Here is a 27,333-nt window from a genome sequence, read left to right on the forward strand (position 1 = left end):
AGAGACCAGTGTTTCACTAGCAAGCAGCATTTTGTGTCTAATTGCTTCTTCGGACAGTGGAAATGGCCCTTTGTAAGCATGTACTGCATCACACATTCTCTCTCCCTCTGTGGCGTTATGAATCTCACAGGTCCCCTGAACCACTCACACATACACCACAGGTCCCCTGAACCACTTCTGCAATAATTAATGGATTATTAACAACAGCTGCTGTCCATTAGTAACTGTAGCAGACCAGTCATTTCCCCCGTGACCGCCATGATTCCCCTCTGAGGTAGCCTATAGCTCTCTCTCTCTCACAAACAAACACACACAGTGTTACTGTGTGGATGATAATGTGTCCAACTCATGCTTATGTATTTGTAGGGATGTTGTGGGTATGGTGATGGGTTATGACTAGATGACTTGTATTTCCCAAAATAATAGTCCTCTCGGATCCTTATTGGATAAGATATAATAATACTGGAAATTACTGGTAAAGTGTGTGACCGTGAGTCGGGGTTCATTAATGTGTTGGTGACAAAGACTGAAATGGGGTGTCTGGACTATAGAAAACAAATAACTAGAACATTTACCATTGACTTATATTTCTGTGGTTGTAACATTAGCAGGTGTTTGGCACTAGTGTGTTACAGTAGTTTGGTGCTGGTTCCCTCTTTGCTACATTACAACGACCATAGGACAGTACAAACAGACCTGAGACCAGGCTACTGTTCTGCCTACTGCCTCATTACAACGACCATAGGACAGTACAAACAGACCTGAGACCAGGCTACTGTTCTGCCTACTGCCTCATTACAACAACCATAGGACAGTACAAACAGACCTGAGACCAGGCTACTGTTCTGCCTACTGCCTCATTACAACGACCATAGGACAGTACAAACAGACCTGAGACCAGGCTACTGTTCTGCCTACTACCTCATTACAACGACCATAGGACAGTACAAACAGATCTGAGACCAGGCTACTGTTCTGCCTACTGCCTCATTACAATGACCATAACACAGTACAAACAGACCTAACAACAGGCTACAACAGGCCACATTACAACATTACTGTAGCAGCCTAGTGCCTCATTACAACATTACTGTAGCAGCCTATTGCCTCATTACAACATTACTGTAGCAGCCTATTGCCTCATTACAACATCACTGTAGCAGCCTAGTGCCTCATTACAACATTACTGTAGCAGCCTAGAGCCTCATTACAACATTACTGTAGCAGCCTAGTGCCTCATTACAACACTACTGTAGCAGCCTATTGCCTCATTACAACATTACTGTAGCAGCCTAGTGCCGCATTACAACATTACTGTAGCAGCCTACTGCCTCATTACAACATTACTGTAGCAGCCTACTGCCTCATTACAACATTACTGTAGCAGCCTACTGCCTCATTACAACATTACTGTAGCAGCCTAGTGCCTCATTACAACATTACTGTAGCAGCCTAGAGCCTCATTACAACATTACTGTAGCAGCCTAGAGCCTCATTGCAACATTACTGTAGCAGCCTAGTGCCTCATTACAACATTACTGTAGAAGCCTAGAGCCTCATTACAACATTACTGTAGCAGCCTAGTGCCTCATTACAACATTACTGTAACAGCCTATTGCCTCATTACAACATTACTCTAGCAGCCTAGAGCCTCATTACAACATTACTGTAGCAGCCTCAGGAAACAGTTATTATGCATGGTTGTTATGAGGATTACCATCTTAATCTGATGGCTGAATGCAGGCTTCCGCTAACAATCTAAGCAGCTGTATTCAAATGCATAGTGATGATGCCTTCCTCCATTCACTTTCGTCATTGCAAGTGCGTACTATTTTATCATGTTGTCCTAAACTGGAACCATGTTTCTGTCATTCAGCATGCTAATTTAATCCCTCTTCCCCCCCCCCTCTCTCTCTCCTCCCTCCCCTCCCCCTCTCTCTCCCTCTATCTAGGTAAACTAGGGGTGTTCCTCCAGGAGAACAACACCATAGACACAGGGGAGGTGGACGTGGGGCGCAGGGCCGTTCAGGAAGTCCCACCAGGGATCTTCTGGCGCTCCCAGCTCTACATTGACCAGCCGCAGTTCCTCAAGTTCAACATCTCAGTGCAGAGGGATGCGTTGGTGGGGGTCTACGGCAGGAAGGGCCTGCCCCCCTCGCACACACAGGTAGGAAGGACCCCCCCACACACACACACACACACATTAGGTAGGAGGTGTAATTGGACTGTCACACTCACTCAAACATACAGGTAGGGTGGAATCTCAAAGCTCATTGGAAGAGACGATTCAATGTCCCTCCCCTCCAATGAGCTTTGTGAGGGAGGTAACACATTGAAGCATCAAGGATTTGAAGGCTAGTTATGTTTTCAGACAGGGCCAATGTATCATCTTTAACAATGGCAGACATATTCCTCAAGGGTACGGCAGAGACACTCCATGCAGCCTCCAAATGAAGCGCACACACACACACACACACACACACACACACACACACACACACACACACACACACACACACACACACTCCAAATGAAGCGGCTGAAGCCTAATAGAGGTAATTGGCAACAAAGTTCTTCACAGCGCTGCGCGTCGATACCCCAGAGTGGAGCGAGAGCGTTAGCAGGCGCCGTGGCATTATTTGCTCTGTGTGGTAATCAATATGTTTCTTTAAGACGTTGGAGAGGACATAATGAGGGGATATTGACGGACATGTTGGATGAGGGCTGAGGAACAGACAGGGAATTAAGAAGTGGTCATTTTTCAGGTTTGGTCTCTGTGGATGGTGTGTGTGTCCGTGTCAGGAATGAGTATTTTTCTCTTTTTGGGGAGAAAAGCATTCTTTCCACGAAGGACTCATTAGCAGAGATGGGGAAAATGTTAATAGAATCAATGTTTATGGCCACTGTGATATAAAACATTCATGGCCAGAAATGAAAGGAGAAATGTTCCAAGTCATCCGAGGCCAAACGTTAGTTCAACCATTAGTGTGGAAGGACTAGAAACAGATGAAATGGAGTCTCATAGTGTGTGTGTGTGTGTGTGTGTGTGTGTGTGTGTGTGTGTGTGTGTGTGTGTGTGTGTGTGTGTGTGTGTTGTCCAGTATGACTTTGTGGAGCTGCTGGATGGCAGTCGCCTGATCACCAAGGAGAAGCGCGGGCTGGTGGAGGTGGAGGGCGTGTCTAGGCGGGCGCGCTCGGTGAGCGTGCACGAAGCGGGCTTCATCCAGTACCTGGACTCTGGCATCTGGCACATGGCCTTCTACAACGACGGGAAGAACTCAGAACAGGTCTCCTACAACACCATCGTCATAGGTCAGTATGTGTGTGTGTGTGTGTGTGTGTGTGTGTCTCCAGCGGGCGTCAGCGCTGCGTCATGTTTGGCCTCTCAGTAAGTGGCTAGAGAGTTGAGGCCCTACATCAAAGCACAGCACACACTCCTTAGTGGCCTGTTCTCTCTCCCTCTTTCTCTCTCTATCTCTCTCTTTCTTTCTCTCTCTCTCCCGCTCTCTCTCTCTCTCTGTCACGCCCTGACCTTAGAGATCTTTATTATTTCTCTATGTTTGGTTAGGTCAGGGTGTGACTCGGGTCGGAAAGTCTATGTTTTAATTTCTTTGGTTTTGGCCGAGTGTGGTTCCCAATCAGAGGCAGCTGTCTATCGTTGTCTCTGATTGGGGATCACATATAAGTTGTCATTTTCCTTTTGGGTTTTGTGGGATCTTGTTTTCTGTTTAGTGTCTGTGTCTGACAGAACTGTTCGCTTTCGTTTTGTTGCTGTAGTTATTTTGTTTTAGTGTTTCTTGAATAAACGAATCATGAACACTTACCACGCTGCGCCTTGGTCTCCTTCTACCACCAACGAGAGCCGTTACACTCTCTTTCTTCCTCTCTCTCCCTCTTTCTCTCGCTCTATCTCTCTCTCTCTCTCTCGCTCTCTCGCTATCTCTCCCTCTCTCTCCCTCTTTCTCTCGCTCTATCTCTCTCTCTCTCTCTCTCGCTCTCTCGCTATCTCTCTCTTTCTCTCCCTCTCTCTCCCTCTGTCTCTCTCTCTCTCTCTTCCCACCTTCCAAAGAACAGGGTAGAAGGTTGACTGCCTTAATCAAAACACTACTCTCTCGCCATCTCTGTTATAATGGAAATTAAAATGAATTGTTTGATCATCCATTGTACGAACGCTATAAAGGTTGGACATGCCCCTGCAATAAGCACACACACACACACACACACACACACACACACGCACACGCACACACGCACACTCACCAGCTCTCAACCTTTAGCCTGAACCTTTAGCTATATTGAGAAGTCCTGTTTGGCAGTACATGGATCTAGCGTGTTGGCTTGATATTTACTGAACCACACTATGACATGCCTGGTACAACTTCAGAGAAATCATTTCAATACCTTAATTCCCTCTCCTAACCTGGTCCATGTACCCAAAAGAGAGCTAGACAGAGAGGAGGAGGGAGGGCTGAAAAGCATGGTCATAAATGACTAACATTTTGGCCCAATGGTGTAAAGGACAGAATGATTGGGGGAAGAGTGTGATAGATAGAGAGAGAGAGAGAGACAGGAACAGATGGTAAAAGGCTGATAATATTGGCCTGATAATGTGGAGGACAGAGGGATAGAAAGAGATATAGAGAGAGATAGAAGGAGAGAGATGGTAAAAGGCTGGTAATATTAGCCTGATAATGTGGAGGAGAGAGGGATAGAAAGAGATATAGAGAGAGATAGAAGGAGAGAGATGGTAAAAGGCTGGTAATATTGGCCTGATAATGTGGAGGAGAGAGGGATAGAAAGAGATATAGATAGAGATAGAAGGAGAGAGATGGTAAAAGGCTGGTAATATTGGCCTGATAATGTGGAGGAGAGAGGGATAGAAAGAGATGTAGAGATAGAAGGAGAGAGATGGTAAAAGGCTGGTAATATTGGCCTGATAATGTGGAGGAGAGAGGGATAGAAAGCGATATTGTCACGTCCTGACCCTAGTAAGATGTCATTTTCTATAGTAGAGTAGGTCAGGGCGTGACAGGGGGTGTTTTGTGTTTTTCTATGTTTTCTATTTCTATGTTTAAGTTCTAGTTTTTCTATTTCTATGTTGTTGTTTTTTTGGGGTTGATCTCCAATTGGAGACAGCTGGTCCTCGTTACCTCTGATTGGAGATCATATTTAAGTAGGTGTTTTTCTTGCTGGGTTTTGTGCGTGATTATATTTTGAGTAGTGTGTTTTCTCTGCGTCACGTTTTGTTATTTGAAGTATTTGGTGTATTGCATTGCATTACATTTCACGGATTAATAAAGATGTGGAACTACGAACACGCTGCGTCTTGGTCCGATCCTTTTGACAGCCGTGACAGATATAGAGAGAGATAGGAGAGAGATGGTAAAAGGCTGGTAATATTGGCCTGATAATGTGGAGGAGAGAGGGATAGAAAGAGATATAGAGAGAGATAGAAGGAGAGAGATGGTAAAAGGCTGGTAATATTGGCCTGATAATGTGGAGGAGAGAGGGATAGAAAGAGATATAGAAGGAGAGAGATGGTAAAAGGCTGGTAATATTCTGTCCGTCTTGTAGCTACAGAGGGGTGCTGGTAGTGTGAGCTGGATGATTGGTGGTAACAAGGTGTTGATTGGTGGGCTACGGCAAGCAAAGAGACCCCGTTTGTCTCAATCAGGCATATGGGGGTGGTGGTGATTAGAGCATAGAGGCAGGGAGAGGGTGTGTGTGCGTACATGTGTGGTACTTTGGTCTGCCTGGCTAATTATCCGTTTTCTATATCAGGATATGGGCGTCGTTCGCATTGTCTATGTCGCTACACTCTCTCCGTCTTCTTCTTCCTGTGGCTGTATGCATATCTCTAACTCACACAAACACTCATTAACACTCTCTCTCTCTCTCTCTCTCTCTCTTCAGAGTCCGTTATGGAGTGTCCCCACAATTGCCATGGCAACGGTGACTGTCTGTCTGGAACGTGTCATTGCTTCCCAGGGTTCCTTGGGCCTGATTGCTCAAGAGGTAAGACGCACACATACACACACGCCGTTTGAGAGGAGTAAACCCACTATCTCCTCCCGTAATTGGCTGTAGAGTGTTGTCCCGGCGCGTACATACAGAAGCCTTGGAGGCATTGATTCAGGCACACAGACACACACACACTATCACTCACTCACTCACACACACACATTGATTCAGTCAGTCAGTACCTCTGTGTCTCTGCCTACTACCACCTCCATCAAGGAGGCTCTCTCCATCTCCCCTTTCATCATTATACAACACCGTGTGCTTGACTGGAGAGCAAACAAAGAGAAAAGGGTCTCACAAGTCATTAGAAAGTCTAATGTCCCTCCATCCATCACTGTTCATCAGCACTCTGCTTATATTCCCTCAGAATGATACTGAAGAGCTGCTGAAGTGACTTCTGTGTCCCTTTCTATCTCTATTAACCCGGTGACACCATGTATATATCTCTATTAACCTGGTGACACCCTGTATATATCTCTATTAACCCGGTGACACCATGTATATATCTCTATTAACCCGGTGACACCATGTATATATCTCTATTAACCCGGTGACACCCTGTATATATCTCTATTAACCCGGTGACACCATGTATATATCTCTATTAACCCGGTGACACCATGTATATATCTCTATTAACCCGGTGACACCCTGTATATATCTCTATTAACCCGGTGACACCATGTATATATCTCTATTAACCCGGTGACACCATGTATATATCTCTATTAACCCGGTGACACCCTGTATATATCTCTATTAACCTGGTGACACCATGTATATATCTCTATTAACCTGGTGACACCATGTTTATATCTCTATTAACCTGGTGACACCATGTATATATCTCTATTAACCTGGTGACACCATGTATATATCTCTAATAACCTGGTGACACCATGTATATATCTCTATTAACCTGGTGACACCATGTATATATCTCTATTAACCTGGTGACACCCTGTATATATCTCTAATAACCTGGTGACACCCTGTATATATCTCTATTAACCCGGTGACACCATGTATATATCTCTATTAACCCGGTGACACCCTGTATATATCTCTAATAACCTGGTGACACCCTGTATATATCTCTTAACCTGGTGATACCCTGTATATATCTCTATTAACCTGGTGATACCCTGTATATATCTCTATTAACCTGGTGACACCATGTATATATCTCTATTTACCTGGTGACACGCTGTATATATCTCTATTAACCTGGTGTCACCCTGTATAAATCTCTATTTACCTGGTGACACCATGTATATATCTCTATTTACCTGGTGACACCATGTATATATCTCTATTTACCTGGTGACACCCTGTATATATCTCTATTTACCTGGTGACACCATGTATATATCTCTATTTACCTGGTGACACCATGTATATATCTCTATTAATCTGGTGTCACCCTGTATATATCTCTATTTACCTGGTGACCTCATGTATATGCAATATTTTACTCCAACAAAAAAACATTCATATACAATATTAGCAAAAGCGTTTAAATGGAACATATATCGCATGAGACTATGTTGCCATGCATGTGTGAATGTGCACACTGTATTATGCGTATGCTCGTGTGTGTATTTATGCACATACACACAGTACACTAACATCCATTTGTCCCTCTGTGTCCCGTTGCAGCTTCGTGCCCCGTGCTGTGCAGTGGTAACGGCCAGTACTCCAGGGGTCGCTGCCTGTGCTTCAGTGGCTGGAAGGGGACAGAGTGTGACGTGCCCAGCAACCAGTGTATAGACATCCACTGTGGGGGACACGGCATCTGTATCATAGGCGTCTGTGTCTGCAACACCAGATACAAGGGAGACAACTGTGAAGAAGGTAAGAGACCAGTCCATCCATCGATCAATCAATCATCCAATCAATCAACTAAGTTGTATTTGTATCAACAGTTGTCACAAAGTGCTTTACAATAATCTAGCCTATCTGCATCTAGTGTAGAAATAGGATGGAAGCCCATAGATGGACAATGGACAATAAAGTATTGTATCATACCTACAGAATATCTCAAACACATCAACAGTGATTAGGAGATGGGAGAAAGGAAGGATTTCAGAAGTATTGGCTGCTGTCACTGTGTAGCACCGCCAAGCCTAGATAGGCCAGATCAGAAGTATTGGCTGCTGTCACTCTGTAGAGCCGCGATGCTTAGCACATGATAGGCTAGATCATCTTAGCCAGATGTATTAATCCATTAGCATGAGATCATAGATTCTCATTGTTTTTCCTGTTAGAGGGATCTTTTGATCTGCCCTGTCCTTTCCCCCCTCTCCTCGGTGTGTGTTGAGACACATCCTCTTCCCCTCTTCCTTCCTTGTCAGCCAGTCAGTGTGTGATTGCTCAGCATTCATCATCATAATCGTTACCGCCAGCCAATAGTTCAGTATTACAGAAACAATTGCTACTCTCTACTTCACAGACATAAAATAATTACATCGCTGTCCCTATTGATGCGTGGCTTGAGACACACACACACACACACACACACACACTGACTCGCTCTCACACGCACCACACACACACACACACACACACACACACACACACACACACACACACACACACACACACACACACACACACACACACACACACAGACAGAGAATGGAGGAGAATATTAGATTAGCTAAATTATCCTTGCATGTACCTGCTACGCTAGCCTACAGAACAACCCACCAGAAGGCTAGCTCTGTCTGTACATTAGATCCAATTATTGCACTTCCCTATGGGACAAAATCTCATCTTCACTGCTCAATAAAATGGATTTCTGCCAACCTCCTCCTACTGACACGCACACACACCACAATCCGACGCTAATGCAGTTAGTTTGCAGTGAATGTTATTGTGAGGTCTGTGACCCAGTCAGTAGTCAATGGACAGATTAAGACCCATCATCACTAAGACAGCAGAGGGAAGTAACTGCAGCTCAACAAGCATCAGCCCCAGGCAACTTGCATTTTATTTTTGCACATGCGTGTAATACAACAGGTGAGGATCTGGGGACCCATGCCAAATCTTTTCAGTCTCCTGAGGGGAAAAAGTGTTGTCGTGCCCTCTTCACAACTATCTTGGTGTTTTTGGACCATAGTTTGTTGGTGATGTGGACGCCAAGGAACTTAACTCTCGACCCGCTCCACTACAGCCCCGTCGATGTTAATGGGGGCCTGTTCAGCCCTCCTTTTCCTGTAGTCCAAGATCAGCTCCTTTGTCTTGCTCACATTGAGGGAGAGGTTGTTGTCCTGGCACCACACTGCTACGTCTCTGACCTCCTCCCTATAGGCTGTCTCATCGTTGTCGGTGATCAGGCCTACCACTGTTGTGTCATCGGCAAACTTAATGATGGTGTTGGAGTCGTGCTTGGCCAGGGAGTACAGGAGGGGGCTAAGCACGCACCCATGAGGGGCCTTATTGTTGAGGATCAGCGTGGCGGATGTGTTGTTGTTTACCCTTACCACCTGGGGGCAGCCCGTCAGGAAGTCCAGGATCCATTTGCAGAGTGAGGTGTTAAGTCCCAGGGTCCATAGTTTAGTGATGAGCTTTGTGGGCACTATGGTGTTGAACGCTGAGCTGTAGACACTCACAAACACAGAGATAGTATACACACACACCGACACACACACAAACACAATTCCACGGTTCCACAGTGAGTGTTTGCGTACTGTATGTTTACATTTGCTTTATGCAACAATCCAAAGTGACAGCAGTTGGATGGGAATTGATTGCGACAAATCAACCTCTCTCTCCTTCCCCTCCTCCCTCCAGTGGACTGCCTGGACCCTGGCTGTTCGGCCCATGGTGTGTGTATCCACGGGGAGTGCCACTGCAGCCCGGGCTGGGGGGGCACCAACTGTGAGATCCTCAAGACCATGTGCCCCGACCAGTGCTCCGGCCACGGCACCTACCAAAGCGAAAGCGGCACCTGCACCTGCGACACCAACTGGACCGGCCCCGACTGCTCCATCGGTACGTTGTTGGTGTGAGCACGTTGCTTGAACGTTGGTAAAGGTTGTTAGTTGTTAGAATGCAAGCCTTCACGCAGAAGTACTACATTTTTGGTATGTTGTTAGCACATTAGCATGCTAGCCTCAAATGAACTCAGGAGTATTACATTTGGTACGTTGTAAGCACATTAGCATGCTAGCCTTATTAACTCAGCAGTACTACATTTGGTTCATTTTTAGCACATTAGCATGTTAACCTCTCATTAACTTAGCAGTATTACATTTGGTACATTGTTAGAACATTAGCATGCTAGCTAATGTTAACTCAGGAGTACGACATTTGTTAGCTACTACTCATTCACCACGAGGACATAGCTGGATATCTAGTAAAGATGTCATTCACAGAGCTTCTCTCACACAGTTGTGCCATGGCCTTCCCAGCTATATCCTTTCACTGTATCACTCTCTCTCTCTCTTTCATTCTGTATCTCTCTCTCTTCACTGCTGCTTTGTTGACTAATGCTGTTATGAAGGCCACAGTGTGATTTTTATATTAACTGGGCTTAGAGAAGAGAGAGCACATCGATCTGATCCATTTTTCATTTGGGAGAAAGCTGTGTTTATCTGGCTCTAACACACTGGCTCAACCGGCAAAGAGAAGAAAGGATGGAGGGAGTGAGAGCAAAGGCCGTGGGTTTGTTAATTACACTGAGTTTCAATTAAATAAGACAGTACTGATAATTACTAGAAAACAGAGAGGGAGGGATGGATAGAAAGGGAGAGACTGAGAGAAAGAGAGAAAGAATGGAGGACGATTCCACACCCGGACAGCCCGAAAATGTTGATTGTTTGACACTTCTATCACTTTTTTTTATTTTTTATTAGGAGGAAGTGGAAATTTGAGTCCCTTTTTAGACCTATACATGGTTTGTGTAAGACCCTATGATCTGTGAACCGTACATGATACAGACACATCTTGGTGTCAATATACTCCTTATAGCGGAGATTCTGATATTGTAAATATAAAAAATAGAAATATTTACATCTCAAAAGTACTCTTTTTTATCTTGTTCATTTCAAGACGTATTGTTTGGAACAATATACTCTACAAGTATATCAATTTTTCAGAGTGAGTGATTTTCAAAAAAATAATTAAGATAACAATGTTAAAAGCATGTCAAACATCCTTCCTTCCAATGAAATTTGTGTGTGAGAATTGCCCGAAAAAATCGGAGATAACCTAAATATATTTGGGGCTGTCTGGGCGTGGAATTGCCCTGGAGAGAGAAAGAGTGAGATAATGACTTAGACAGATGGAATAAAGTAAAAACAGAGGAATAGGAGAGAGGAGAAGCATGGGTGTTAAGCAGAAACATATTTCCTCTTCTGTCTTTATTATTGTTTTGTCTGAGACAGTTTGGTCTGGACCGCCTGGGACCACGGTGACCTTCAGACAGATGTGACCAGAGCCTCGGTCTGGTCACCCCTCCAGGCGGCTCTCTCCCTCCCTCCTCCCTGCTTCACACAGTGCGCGCCACGTCTCGCGCACACACACACCGCCCCGGCGACACGGCGATGACAGTGACGAACAGCGCCACTTCCTGACACACAACACACTCTCTCTCACACACGCTCACGCACAGCGGTAATGGCAGCTCGCCACAGGCAGCGGCGGCCCACACTGAGCGCAGCCCCTCCAGGGGGCTGATGGTACTTTAGAGACCGAGAAAGACTGAGCGGTCGGGGGTCTGTTGGGCTTGTGATCTTACCTGGAATGACTCCGAGATTAACAGCTCCATCTTCCAGCCACTGAACGATAGCTAGTCAAAGAGAACGCCGCTCAATCAATGTCTTCTATCTAGCCACTGACTTCAACCGGAATTGCTTCTCTTAGCCACTGTCTGATAGCAACGGTCCTACGGTCGATTATTTGTCCCTGCCTGCAAAGAGTCCAAGAAGTGGCAACATTTGAGTTGTTGTTACTCCTATACCCGTGCTATAGCACTGTAGGTAGTCAACATTGTATGAGGATTTTCTTCCAGTATTGCTACAGTGATCTGTCCTGTTCTGAACTCGCTGACACAGGTCTCATCCCGTCTACTGGGTTGTGTTTCTACAGGACTGTATTTCAGTAAGAGGTAGTATGCAGTAGTTAGCCAGGGTGGCTCTGTCTGAGTATAGTCTTCACCCTGCCAGACATCTGCTGCCTGCAACCCTGACTGTCTGTCTGTACGTACAGACCTGCCAAGACAGACACAAGACTAAATATTGAGACTGTGGTTCAGTTGGGAGAGCATGGCGCTTGCAACGCCAGGGTTGTGGCTTCGATTCCCCCGGGGGACCAGGACGAAAATGGGTGCACTCACTTCTGTGAGTCACCCTTGATAAGAGCGTCTGCTAAATGACAAAAATGTGATGTTGTCTCTCTTATATTTTGTGCAAACAACAATTCATTCAAACACCGCTCCCCTCAGTTTATATTTAAAGGTCATATCAATAAAGGTGTTCCTGTCGTCTTCATGTAACCGCAACAAAAAGGCTCAGAATGGAAAACAAGTGTCACTTTCACTCGGAGCTAAAATTGATTGGTGGAATTTTAACGCACACTTCTGGTTCAAATGGTCTAAACTCTGAAGAACAGAACAGAGACAAAAACAGTTCCATCTCAACTGACAACATTCCATCCGTCGGTAGTCTGTACCAAACAAGCCCAGATTGTGTGCAGGCGTCCGTCTATGGGCCCCACTGCAGCAGGATTGATTTATCTGTGGTTGATTGGTTTGGTCGTTCTGGTTCGGGCACAGTGGGAATCCTTGTGTCTGACTGGATGGCTGGCTAACAGTGTCTACCCATACTCTACCCTTATCCTATTCTTACCCTGTCTGTGGTAAAGTTCAACACGTCTACTCTCATAGCCTGAACTGTCCATAATCAATGATCACACTTCTGCCCACCCCTCGCACGCATGCACACACACACACACACACCCCCCATATCACCAACACCACCACCGTGCCCCACCCAGGAACCTTCAAAACCTCCCAGACTCTTCATGCTACACCGTGTCAGCCACGGGGGACAGACGTGTCAGGGTAGAAAGGTGTTCTTTGAGAAATACCAGGCTGACAACCATATCCACCCGACCCCGACCCCACCCGCTGCCAGCCCAAAACACAATAGTTGGAAGCATTGTGCCAACGGAGACCCTGCCTGGCTACAGTTGAAACAGAGATAGATGAAACCTTGTGTCTGTTTTGTTTGTTATGAATGAATGTGTTTCAACAACCACTTCGAGGTCTCAGAGCGGGTGACGTGGACGCTAATAGCACACCCAGATAACTAGCTAGCGATTCTACATCATTACACACTGACACTAACATTTCCTTCTTTGTGTGTGTGTGTGTGTGTGTGTGTGTGTGTGTGTGTGTGTGTACAGAGGTGTGTGTGGTGGACTGCGGCTCCAACGGCGTGTGTTTCGGGGGCAGCTGTCGTTGCGAGGAGGGCTGGACGGGTACGGTCTGTGACCAGAAGGCCTGCCACCCCATGTGCACTAAGAACGGAGTCTGCAAGGAGGGCAAGTGTGAGTGCAACCAGGGCTGGACCGGCGAGCACTGCAACATCGGTAGGTCTACTGAAAAATACACACGCCTACAGTGGCCGTACACATAAACGTGAATACATCATATGGGTCGACAATTAAAGACCTTGTTACAAAGAAACACATGTTTTCACACACGTTTTCTCTCTCACACACACCAATCACACTCTCTCTTCTACCTCTGAAGCTGTCTGTCCATCCATGATTCCCCCAGCTCTCACACCACGGAGGACTCCAACCTGGGGGACTATATGGCTTTGAACAGCCAGCTGAAGTAGCATCTGATCCCAGTCTCCTCTTTCCTCTCTAACCTCTCCATCCCTCTCTTTACAAAGGCCTGGCTAACTCCCTCCCCATGGGGCGCTGCTGACCTTTAACCTCAATCAAAACACTGACATTTATTGTAGTTAAGGCAGTGTGGATAAGATGGATTGTGTGTGTCCTGTTCCAAGCTCTGCATCTTAACAAGAGGGTACAGAGCAGCGTTGTAAATACCTGGCGCGTTGCTGTTTAGCTTTTAAGCCAGGTGTGAAACAAATACTGAAACAGGCCAAAGTCTCCTCTATACAATGCAGAGATACGAGCCCTAAAGATAACTGAGAAATCATGTTTGTTTCCCTCTCAACCCCTACATCATTAAACGGCCTTAATTGTTATCAAGCAAATCTTATTTTGTCGGCTGATTCCCTGATATTAAGTCAATTGCGGAGCAGAATGCATGTTCTTTCCTCACCCACACGCACACAGAACTCATGTTCTGTTCTGCCTCGATCTCTGACCGTCTTTATTAGGATCTGGTCCATTATTCAAACAAATAATCACATCAATTAGCCCGAGTTAGAGTTTAACATGGTGTCCCCCACTCATTTAGCGGTCGAGTTAGAGTTTAACATGGTGTCCCCCACTCATTTAGCGGTCGAGTTAGAGTTTAACATGGTGTCCCCCACTCATTTAGCGGTCGAGTTAGAGTTTAACATGGTGTCCCCCACTCATTTAGCGGTGGAGTTAGAGTTTAACATGGTGTCCCCCACTCATTTAGCGGTCGAGTTAGAGTTTAACATGGTGTCCCCCCACTCATTTAGCGGTCGAGTTAGAGTTTAACATGGTGTCCCCCCACTCATTTAGCGGTCGAGTTAGAGTTTAACATGGTGTCCCCCACTCATTTAGCGGTCGAGTTAGAGTTTAACATGGTGTCCCCCACTCATTTAGCGGTCGAGTTAGAGTTTAACATGGTGTCCCCCCACTCATTTAGCGGTCGAGTTAGAGTTTAACATGGTGTCCCCCCACTCATTTAGCGGTCGAGTTAGAGTTTAACATGGTGTCCCCCCACTCATTTAGCGGTCGAGTTAGAGTTTAACATGGTGTCCCCCACTCATTTAGAGGTCGAGTTAGAGTTTAACATGGTGTCCCCCACTCATTTAGCGGTCGAGTTAGAGTTTAACATGGTGTCCCCCACTCATTTAGCGGTCGAGTTAGAGTTTAACATGGTGTCCCCCACTCATTTAGCGGTCGAGTTAGAGTTTAACATGGTGTCCCCCACTCATTTAGCGGTCGAGTTAGAGTTTAACATGGTGTCCCCCCACTCATTTAGCGGTCGAGTTAGAGTTTAACATGGTGTCCCCCACTCATTTAGCGGTCGAGTTAGAGTTTAACATGGTGTCCCCCCACTCATTTAGCGGTCGAGTTAGAGTTTAACATGGTGTCCCCCACTCATTTAGCGGTCGAGTTAGAGTTTAACATGGTGTCCCCCACTCATTTAGCAGTCGAGTTAGAGTTTAACATGGTGTCCCCCCACTCATTTAGCGGTCGAGTTAGAGTTTAACATGGTGTCCCCCCACTCATTTAGCGGTCGAGTTAGAGTTTAACATGGTGTCCCCCACTCATTTAGCGGTCGAGTTAGAGTTTAACATGGTGTCCCCCACTCATTTAGCGGTCGAGTTAGAGTTTAGCATGGTGTCCCCCACTCATTTAGCGGTCGAGTTAGAGTTTAACATGGTGTCCCCCCACTCATTTAGCGGTCGAATTACAGTTTAACATGGTGTCCCCCACTCATTTAGCGGTCGAGTTAGAGTTTAACATGGTGTCCCCCCACTCATTTAGCGGTCGAATTAGAGTTTAACATGGTGTCCCCCACTCATTTAGCGGTCGAGTTAGAGTTTAACATGGTGTCCCCCACTCATTTAGCGGTCGAGTTAGAGTTTAACATGGTGTCCCCCACTCATTTAGTGGTCGAGTTAGAGTTTAACATGGTGTCCCCCCACTCATTTAGCGGTCGAGTTAGAGTTTAACATGGTGTCCCCCCACTCATTTAGCGGTCGAGTTAGAGTTTAACATGGTGTCCCCCACTCATTTAGCGGTCGAGTTAGAGTTTAACATGGTGTCCCCCACTCATTTAGCGGTCGAGTTAGAGTTTAACATGGTGTCCCCCCACTCATTTAGCGGTCGAGTTAGCGTTAAGGTGCCCGCATACATGGTTGGGTTTGCTCCTAGCAGAACTCAGCAATATTAATGTTTGTCCCTCTTGAGATGCCGTACCAACAACATACCCAGTAAGACTTCCTCAAAATACTTCTAATTAATGTAAGATTAACCAAAAAATCTGTAATACATTTTGACGGTTTTGCAGAGGAGGTATAAGTCGCACAATTTTACATCTAAGACGTATGGTGCATTATTTCTCAAGTGGAAAAATTTGCATTAAGACTTTGACAACAAACATTTCATTGAAGAATCCATAGTTCCCACTCCTACTAGGAGTAGTACTGTTGACCAATCACCGACGAAGGGGCGTAGACTTCGGCTACTGAACTTCGACTTGCCTCTCAAGCAAAAATGTTGTGTGCGCGAACAGCCGGGAAAAAAACACCTGCCGAACACCAAAACGAACAAAAAGTCATGATTTTGTCATAATATATGAGTAAACTGTTTTGACTGGGAAGCATGCAACAGTCTTTAGCATGGTGTCCCCCAGCTGTGTGTTTTCAGGTTTCATGACACTCTCTGCACACACACATAAAAACGCGAGCGCACACACACACTGACACACTCTACTCATCATCATGGAGTTAATTTCTTCTGTGTCAATAATGTGTGTCTGATTATCTCTGGCCCTGTGGAGGGAGCACCGCTCGCTGCCTCATTCCCCTGAAAATAACACCTTTTGGCTCATTATTAGTCTTCAGACACTTTTTCTTAGCCTTCAAACACCAAAATACAAAGGCAGGATGCTCCTTGAAGTCATCCACTAGGAGTCCTAGTCTGAAACTGAAACCCTGCAGGGGTTGGCTGGGACGTGAGTCAGTTAGGAAGAGGGTTGGGCTCTGTCCGAAATGGCACACTATTCCCGATGTAGTGCGCTACTTTTGGCCAAAAGTAGTGCACTGTATAGGGAATAGTGTGCCATTTCGGATGCACCCATGGTATCACTCTGCACGTAGCGAGCGGTACACTTAAAAGTGCCACCTCTCTGTCCTTGAGATGTTCTCTCCTGTTTCAGAGTGGCGGGTCAGAGGTGGTGAGGCCCACCATGCGTCATTTGTGTCTGCTGAAGATAAAGGGGTATTTTTGTTGGGATTAGAAGTTAGCAAGGAGAATGACTTCCACCAAGGGGGAAGGGACGTCAACCAGATAGAACAGCAGAACATTAGCGTGGGACAGATCCCACTGCTGCCACCAATTGTCAATCACCCCGCTCTGACCCCCGGACAATCTCACCGCGTTGCCTTGTACACATTCACAGTACAACCCCTCCCCCCAAACCACATACCATATGTTCTTATCCAATCGCTTATACAAACACTCAAACAAAGAGTGTATAGTGTAATTTTCTCGGTGGAAGAATGGATATTAGAGGGTATTACTATACCCACTAGCTGTCTCGATATAACACCAGTTAGACAGTCTATTATATGCAGTGGAACTACAGTATAACAACATTAAGACTTATTTAGAGTTAGGAGGCAGTGGCGTTTACCTAGTCCTTCATTACTTTTCTGCTACAGACATCCCCCTCCCTTCCCCCATAGCAAACACTGAGTGAGAGAGGAGAAGAACACAGTAGTTATTAAGTCGTCTTCTTCTCTCCTCCGAGAACACGCGATCATGAATAATGATGAGTGAGAAAGTTACAGAGGGTCAAAGTTCATACACGCAAGACATGCTAACCTCCCGGTATTGGTAACAGTGAGAGGTTAGCGTGTCTTGAGGGTATGATCTTCTGGAACTTTCTCACTCATCGTTATTCACGATTGCATGTCTCATGATATATTCCACGTTGATTTAGAAGTGTTTAGAAACGTGATCTATTCTTATTTACAATAAAAGTGACTCCAAAATGACACAATATATTATTTACGATTAATTTCTATTGGGCACAAAATAATCTGAAACACATCCAAAACGAACTACAAATGCATCCAACAAGTTTGTAGAGTCACAAGCTTGATGTAGTCATTGCGTGCTAGGGGTGTCAATATTTTTGACCTCTACCTTTTTGAGAAAAAAAAATTACTTGTTAAACTAAATATTTTTCTCTCAGCAATTGTATTAGCATAAAATAATCCCCCAATTTTTTTTGCATACAATATAGCTCACTATTTGACTGATTTATTTTATACAGTCATTATTGGCCATATTTATCGAGGGTGTCAATAATTTCAGACCCCACTCTATCTCTTTCTCTCTCTGTCATTGTCTGACACTATGTGGCTTGATGCATCTCCATTTTGAGTGGCTTTAAGGAAGTAGTCCACTGCTCAATATTACTTTTCCATACAAAACACAGTGATGATAGGTTGAGTAAATTGTCACTGTGTTGTGTGTGTGATTGAGATGGTAAAATAGTGTCCTTGATTTTACTCTAATGTTCCCGCTTGCAAAATGCAGCAAATGAATAGACGTCTCTGAGACGTGGAAGTGTCCTTGTTTAAAAGAAAACAACTTCAATTGGCTGAAATCATTTGTGCTTCCTTGGAAATGATGTCAAGTTTATGTAAGAGTTTGCTAAGGATTTTGCAGCAACAAACCGATACCAATGTCTTCCCTTGACGATTTGAGTTACAGTAAACAGACTGAATCATCTATGTGTTTGTATAACAATCATGTCCAATAACCAAGATTTTTATCAGTGTTCCAAAATACTCTTCTGCGGAGGATAGAAAAGTACATTTTTATGGACTTGCACAATGCTGCTCGTTCCTTCTGCAGACATTAGGTAATGTAAAGAGAGCAACAGGTTCTACTTCTTCTTCTGCTTCTTCTTCTACTGCTTCTTCTTCTACTACTTCTTCTGCTGCTTCTTCTTCTACTACTTCTTCTGCTGCTTCTTCTTCTACTACTTCTTCTGCTTCTTCTTCTACTACTTCTTCTGCTGCTTCTTCTTCTACTACTTCTTCTGCTTCTTCTTCTACTACTTCTGCTGCTTCTTCTTCTACTACTTCTGCTGCTTCTTCTTCTACTACTTCTGCTGCTTCTTCTTCTTCTTATCATTATTATGGCTTCTGAATACCTCATCAGTAGGGTTGTCTCCTTTAGTCACACTGAATACGTGTCCCAAATCGCTCCTATAGGCCGTGGTCAAAAGTAGTGCACTGTGTAGGGAATAGGGTGCCATTAGAGACGGAGACTGATTTTAAAGTAATGTATGGAATATTGTTAAAATGTTGTTGCGAGTGCGTGTGTGTGTGTGTGTGTTCTGAGAAGTGCAGCTGGTGAACAGGCAGAGACTGAGTGTATTAGTTGGGAACCAGGAAACTGCAGACTTACTGCCCCAAGGTTTCTCCAGCAGTCCAGCTCCAGAACCCCATCCCAGGCTCCCTGTTCTCCCCCTCTGCCCTTCCTCTCCTGGGGCTGGACTGGTGGTCAGTCATTCCTCCCTCACATCTCTCCATCGCCCAGAATAGCACTGCAGAGCCAGCAATATCTCACCCAGCACCGCAACACGTGCCTTCACAGACACACATACTGTACACACATTCATGCACACACACACACGCACAATCTCTCTCCTTCAGACATTCAAACACACACACACACGCGCACGCACGCGCACACACACACACACACACACACACACACACACACACACACACACACACACACACACACACACACACACACACACACACACACACTCCAACCAGCTGCAGTCTGTCTGTGTGTCTGGTTCTGCTTCTCCCCAGATGTCTGTTTGCCTCCAGGTCAGTGTAACGACTGATGGTTCTCCATTATCATCCAAGGCTGATGCTCGCTAGACAACACACACACACACACACACACACACACACACACTCCAACCAGCTGCAGTCTGTCTGTGTGTCTGGTTCTGCTTCTCCCCAGATGTCTGTTTGCCTCCAGGTCAGTGTAACGACTGATGGTTCTCCATTATCATCCAAGGCTGATGCTCGCTAGACAACACACACACACACACACACACACACACACACACACACACACACACACACACACACACACATACTCCTCTCTCGCTCACAAGAAAAACAAACCATCTACTATTGATATTTTCACTGAAATGAGAGACCAAAATGATTGGTCTGGTGTCCCTCCCCACCTCAAGCTTCAGTTCCAGCTACTTGCTACTGTAGCATTCTTTGTAGTGATTTGTCTTTTAATACTCGACTGTCTGGCGGGAAGAAAAAAACTGTCCATGGTTAGCGTTTCATTAAACACACACACACAAAAACACAGCTATTTGTAAACTCAATTGTGTAGTTAAAACAGTGCAATTTTATTCACAAAAGGCCAAATTATTTCCTTAACTGTGTTCAATAGTTAATTAACCCTGCTACACTCGAGGCTCTACTTGGGAACTAGGAAGCCCATAATCCCCCTCTCAGTACTGCTGAATGGCTGTTCTGTGTTACCACTGATCTGGCTTCTGTCTTAACGGGCTGGTAGCTCCATCAGTCTAGTCACACACTACCGTTATTATACATACATCACTGTGTGTGTGTGTGTGTGTGTGTGTGTGTGTGTGTGTGTGTGTGTGTGTGTGTGTGTGTGTGTGTGTGTGTGTGTGTGTGTGTGTGTGTGTGTGTGTGTGTGTGTGTACTATAGACCAGGTAATGAGTGAGGCTCAATGGGTTCTGGAGCACTTTGGGCTATAGCATGATTAAAGTCTAAGAGGAGCCCTCCCTGTTTTTACGGCAGGCTCACCTGGAGCTGATGGGGTTGTTAAAGGCCCCCAAGTGCAGTAAACGTTACTTAAGATCATGTAAATCAATGTATACATGCCGGTAGCCCTCTACCCCTGCTTCCCCCCTCTCTCTCTCTCTCTCACTCTCTCCCCCCTCCCTCTCCCCCCTTGCTCTTCCCCTCTCTCTCCTTCTACCCCTCTGCTCTCTCTCTCCGTCCCGCCTCATCTCTCTACCCTCCCCCTCATCCCCCTCTCCTCTCCTCCCTCCATCTCTCCATCTTTACCTCTGGGTGGTGATTGAATGGGTCTGGACGTTGTGATATATAATTGTTTCCAGATTAATTTCACTTTAATCAGCAGCCGCCGAGAGTTGGCCCAACAAATAATGAAGCATTGATGTCTATAAGGGGCTGATTAATTCTGCAGCTTGACCCATAGGCCCGCACTCACACACACACACACACACACACACACACACACACAAACACACACACAGTCCTCCCTGTCCCCATGTGAGTGGAATATGATGGAAGTAAATGAGAAATCTTTAGTGCAATTAGCTGGTAAATTGCTGCCCCTTTGCTCAGGGTTCAGGGATGATTGCTGCTCTTTTCTTAACCCTGACGTTTCATTAGGAACCCTGGCGCTCCATTAGTTCTGTTAAGGGATCCTGTTCCACTCTGGGAAAAGGAGAGGAGGATCGCCGTTCTAGCGGCCACCTGAGCCGGTGTGTGTATGTGTGAGCTAGTGTGAGGTTACAGCAAGCGACATCTGAGATTGTGTAAGACATTTAGGGACTGGATGTTGGCGATATAAGACAACAGATTGACACGCACACGTATGTATGTATATGAAAAACATTTCTACATGCAACATTCATATGTTGATACGTCACAACAGGCTAAGTGTCTGATAAAGCATGTCATCTTTAATCCCCCCCGTCACAACACCTAGAGAAATCCTAGAGGTTTACATGTGAGGATGGTCACGGCCACACACACTCTGTGTCACATGGGATATCCATCACATTCAAACACACGTGTTGTGTGTGTGTGTGTGTTTTGTGTGTGTGCGAGTGTGTAAGGGTGCCTGTGCTCGTAAGTACACTACTAACTAACACTCTGGTAAATAGTCTGCCATGTTTCTTTTCTCCTCTCCTTAACCGCTCGCTCTCCTCTCTTTCTCTTTCTCCTTTTCTCTTTTTTCAAGCTCACAATCCGGATATTAGAGTCAAAGGTACTGTGGTCCCTCTTTCTTCTGCCCCCCACCCCCCCACCCCACCCCCCACCCATCGTGCTGTGTGGTACATGTGACCGGCCATAAGCTTCCCAGTAACCCTCTACTCTCTCTCTCTCTATCTTTTCATCTCTTTTTATCTCTGATTCATTGATTCATTGATTCATTGATTCAGTGATTCAGTCTTCTGTTGTCACTGTGACTATTTGTTTGTCATGTTTTCACGTCTTGGTACTGTGGGGGAAATCCAATATCATGTCCTCTCTTGGAGCATGGGAGGATGTTCAGTAACTACCAGGCATGGTAGAACTGGGACGGGTTTTAGCCCACATAACCCACCAACCACGGCTCTCGAACGCCCACGCGTTGGGCACCGGGCGAGGCCACAAGCGTTCCAGCGGTCCGATAGAATAACATTGAAATAACGTCATCTGAGCTCCAGTAGCTGACGAGGCATTTTTTTCTTAAAACGGGGGTGTTATCCCGGATGCTTTGCCTCAATGCTTTTTGTATACGTGTCAGTCTTTCCTTTTGTTTGCTTTTTTGCTTTCCCCGAATTGACAAACGTCCAAACAATGTGATTATACATTTATTTGTTAACAAATTGATGGTGTTTTACTATCACCATCAATGCCTTTTGTAGAGAACTAAGAACTGGAGCCCTTTAAGCTGAAGTGAAGATATGGACTACTTCTTTAACCCTTGACCCTCGACCTTCAAACAGAGCTATCTCCAGTGATCTCTATGTATCAGTCTCTCTCGCTCTCTCGCGCTCTGTCTTCCCTTCTCTGTATCCCCCTGTCTTCCAACAGTATGTCCACGGAATCCTGCCTCCTCCCTTCCTCTCTCCTCTCCTCCTCTCCCCTCCTCTCTCTCGCTCTCTTTCCTTTTATGTGTTTGTCAGTCGGTCTGCAACCTCCTTCACAGAGACTGAAGTACTGAGTTTTTTTTGTTCATTTTTCTTTCCCAAATTTTTCTCCTTTTCCTTGGCCCCCCCTAATCGCAGGATTTAAAGGTAATTCATACAAAAGCCCCAGGGAGATTGTCATGAACAATCACTCTCCGCTCTCCTGTTTTTCCCTCTCTCTCTCTCTCTCTCTCTCTCTTTCTTTCTTTCTTTCTTTCTTTCTTTATCTCTTGTCTTGAAGCACGGCGTAAACGTGTCTTTGTACCAGTCCCTCACTGTTTTTTGTGGCCCTTTTTCTGGTTATCTCCATTCTTGTCTGTCTTAAAACCTGTTTCCAGCACACACACACACACACACACACACACACACACACACACACACACACACACACACACACACACACACACACACGCATACTGTACACTCAAACACGTACACACACACGTGTGCCATTTTGTTTGGAATTCCCAAAACTCAAACACGCACACCTACACACACACACAACCTACTCACCACTGACCACCCTTCTAACATGGTTCTTCCGTTTTGTTGGAAAATCCTTGTTGGTCCTGTTTCCATGCATCCGCGGCCTGTTTGACCTCCTGACTGTCTAGCCTAGTCGCTGGGCTGCTTTCACTTCCTCCTGGGCTTTGCTTCTATATTATTACAATTGTATTATTCTCTTGTTTATTATTATTCTGTGTAAAGGAATGTGACCTAGGCATAAAGTATAGCTGTGGAGGCAGGGACTCAAGCCAGAGCCCTCCCTATACTTTGTGTCCCTATTGTATTGTAGCTTCACATGGATGTGCCAATAGCTACTACTATCAAAAACTGAAGAAGGCAGAGGAAAATCGATTTAGGGCTTTCGTTTGGGTTCTTTAGATTTCTGATTCTGTTTGATTTGGGCTATTTTGGGACATTGTCATTATGAAATCTCCCTGAAATTAATGACACGTTTTATTTTGGCTTCTTCTTTTGTAGTGTATGGTGCATTTTGATTCCTTTTGCTCTCGACTCAATTTCCATTTCCAACATTTGTATTTCTGACATCCTCTCTTACTTGACTTAATTAAGGCAAAATTCATATTTTCTTTCCAATTCTTCAACGGTTAACAAGGTTAACGAATGGTTCTTCACGAGGCTTCTATCGTTCATGTGAAATTACAGCATCTGTGCATTTCACAGGCCTGTCTAACTGTCTGATGTCACACTGTCTGTTATGTTAAGTTCCCCAGAAACCTTTTCATTTTGGTTGGTTCTCTACCTATTAATCTAAATCGGTTAATGTTGATTGTTCATTTGTTTGTTCTCATCGAAAAACTGAGAGGGGTGATCTCCTCGAAAAAGGAGGACACAGTCACACGTGTGTTCACACACACACACACGATGTTGAATCACAGAGTAGCACCTACATACAGACACACACCACAATGTTGATATGAGATACACAAGTGCACTCACACACACTCCCTCCCTTATTCTCACCTATACATGCACACACGCACACGCACACGCACACGCACACACACACACACACACACACACACACACACACACACACACACACACACACACACACACACCCTCGGCCACACACACTCCCCCCTTCCCCATACACACATAACCCTCCTATGTGTGTGAGTGTCTGTTAACTCTCCATACTCTGGTCTGCTACAGAGGGCTGCCCAGGCCTGTGTAACAACAACGGCCGCTGTACCCTGGACCAGAACGGATGGCACTGCGTCTGCCAGTCCGGGTGGCGTGGGGCGGGATGCGACGTTGCCATGGAGACCCTCTGCACCGACGGCAAGGATAACGAAGGAGGTGAGACATGTAGAAAACTTTCTTGTCCATTACGTTTTCACAAAATGGACATTTGTCTTTGGCTCTGGGTTACGTTACGTTATATGCCAGACATTTTCATTAGAAGTCACTTCCAGTACAGGGAGTTCATACATCTGAACTGTGCGCATTGTGTGTGATCCTTGCTGGGATTGAACCCACAACCACATTATATGTGGATCTCTGCACTCTGTAAAGCTCCGACTGAAGAAGGCGGTGGCGTCACCACTATAGAGGCCTGTTAAATAAAGAGATAAAAGAAGGAACAAGTCACGTCCTGATTAGTTTTGGAAGAGGGGGATGAGGGAGGGGTGGGGGAGGGACAAGGTACGGGTGCGTCAATTCCCCCCCCCCCCCCCCCCCCCCCCACGCCCAGTGGCGACTGGTCGCCAGATGTACGCCGAGCTTTTAATAACCTAACAAAGGCGAATGGCAGCCTTTCATGAGCTCCACGTCCTACCTCCCTCCTTTCTTCCACCGCTCTTTTCCCTCTCCTCCTCTCCCCCTTTCCTGTGGACGTCACCTGTGGGAGACGGAGCAAATCTCATTCCCACACAAAGGCCTTGGAAAACAGCAGGCAGGCTGGCTGTTGAAGTAGCAGAGAGAAGTCTTTCTCCTTCTTTATTTCTCTCTCTTTCGCTCTATCCCTCTACACTTTCTTTCCTTCTTTCTCACTCACTCACTCTCTTACTTTCTATCGCACTCTTTTTTCTCTTCCATTCTATTTCTCTCTGTCTAGCTCTCTCTCGCTCTCTCTCGCTCTCTCTCGCTCTCTCTCCCTCCTTCCCTCACGAACCTACCTAACGGTGAGACTCCAACAGCATATTTAACCTACAGTTATCCCATCCAAGGCAGCAGTCAGGATGGAGGAACCAGGCAGTTTATCACCACAGCCAGGGGTTAGAGGTCGACTAATAACTTTGAACAACTGGGCCTGCTATTCGCTCTCACAGGAACACAGCCAATCACATTCTGAAAGCGCAACCGAATACAGCCAATTATAACAACACATACCTTTGCCCACCTGACAAAAAGAGCCACTGGAGGTAGATTTGTTTTTAACTTGGTTAAAAGTATTTTGTTAGTGAATTCACTGTATATGGTTCCTTTAGAGTTATCAGAGAGAATCTGATCTGGATCCCATTCCTTACTCCTCTTGTTTGCCTCTTCATAACGCTCTATCTCTCTCAGACGGCCTGGCTGACTGTATGGACCCAGACTGTTGCCTCCAGACATCCTGTCAGACGCAGCCGTACTGCCGCGGCTCCCCGGACCCCTCTGAGATCATCAGTCAGAGCCCGTCCAGCCTGATGCCCCAGCATGCCGCACGCTCCTTCTACCAACGCATCCGCTTCCTGGTTGGACCAGAGGGCAGCCACGTCATCACCGGGGACAACCCCTTCAACAAGAGGTGAGCATTCTCATTTCACCTTTATTTGAACAGGTGTGTGTGTGTGTGTGTGTGTGTGTGTGTGTGTGTGTGTGTGTGTGTGTGTGTGTGTGTGTGTGTGTGTGTGTGTGTGTGTGTGTGTGTGTGTGTGTGTGTGTGTGTGGAGAGAGCTGTGGCGGTCATGACATTTTGTCAGACGGTTATTGTCATGCAAAAGACTGATTTTGTAGTATGAAGAATATAATCGTTTTTTGCCCATTCAAGTGTGAATATGAAATATGACTCTATTGAGCGTAAAAGTGATCATTTAAAAGAGGTCCTATACACTAGATTTAGAGTTATTTGTCAACTTCAGTTGTGATGATACAAACAAAAATGTCTTAGAAATCAAAACATATATGGGCTGCATAGTGTGATATTAGGCTACTAATGATTTGAGAAAGTCGCAAAAAAGCTTGTGCTCTGTTCCTTGCCTCAGGCTGCACACGCTGCTCTCTCATCAAGTGATCATATTTTCACCCCTCAGACTATTCTTAATTGAATCTTGTCTTTACTAATATGTGAAATTAGTTTCAATTTAAAATGGCCCATTATCAAATGTGCAGGAACAGAGGCAGGGGGAAAAATACATTGAGGCCGCTTTCCTGACGGTTAGTTCCTTCAGCCATGCTACTCCGGTTATTTCACATGCATCAACAACTGTTGGAGGAGTATGCAGCCTCTTGCTGCGCGACAAGTGATATTTCCGCAAAATCTCTGTATGCCATGGGATCTCCAACCCTGTTCCTGCAGCTACCCCGTGCTTAATTTGGGAAACCAAGTGAAATCTGTTTGGGAACATCGATAGTAACATGTTTTCACAACAAAACATATTTCATTCCTTACTTTAGTTGTGTTTTAAGAAAAAAAAATGCCTAGTCAGCTACTGGAGCTTAGATGACGTTATTTCAATGTTATTCTATCAGACCGCTGGAACGCTTGTTGCTCTGAGAAAGGAATTAAGGTGAGAGGAGGACATGGAAATGCATGGTTCTGTAGCTAAAGGTAATGTGTCTATTAATTATGAAAATATAAAAAATGGCCAATTACTAGGCTATTCAAAATCAAATACAAATTCACTATAATTGTAGGCTTAACTGTAAGCTGCACGGAAACAATCAGTGAACCAACAGCATCGCCTAGGGCTATACGTTCTCTCCCAGACTCATG

At 45.4% G+C, this 27,333-nt stretch overlaps 1 protein-coding gene across 12 annotated transcripts in view; it reads left to right on the forward strand.

The window, feature by feature from the left end:
• The window catches only part of LOC106602442 (teneurin-3), a 401,337-nt gene that overhangs the window by 298,532 nt on the left and 75,472 nt on the right, over window positions 1-27,333 (forward strand). For 7 of the 12 annotated variants that reach the window (XM_082974188.1, XM_082974185.1, XM_082974186.1 and 4 more), the window contains 9 exons: window positions 1,953-2,167; window positions 3,102-3,312; window positions 5,914-6,015; window positions 7,681-7,875; window positions 9,817-10,017; window positions 13,432-13,617; window positions 21,956-21,982; window positions 24,570-24,716; window positions 25,926-26,145. In XM_082974188.1, coding sequence (XP_082830314.1) covers window positions 1,953-2,167; window positions 3,102-3,312; window positions 5,914-6,015; window positions 7,681-7,875; window positions 9,817-10,017; window positions 13,432-13,617; window positions 21,956-21,982; window positions 24,570-24,716; window positions 25,926-26,145 — 1,504 coding nt within the window. The remainder of the gene's footprint in view (window positions 1-1,952; window positions 2,168-3,101; window positions 3,313-5,913; window positions 6,016-7,680; window positions 7,876-9,816; window positions 10,018-13,431; window positions 13,618-21,955; window positions 21,983-24,569; window positions 24,717-25,925; window positions 26,146-27,333) is intronic. The other 5 variants (XM_045716621.2, XM_045716622.2, XM_082974189.1 and 2 more) reach the window with 1 other exon arrangement.

The sequence above is a fragment of the Salmo salar genome, chromosome 04 (genome assembly GCF_965601325.2).
Source record: "Salmo salar chromosome 04, fSalSal1, whole genome shotgun sequence".
Taxonomy (NCBI): Eukaryota; Metazoa; Chordata; class Actinopteri; order Salmoniformes; family Salmonidae; genus Salmo; species Salmo salar.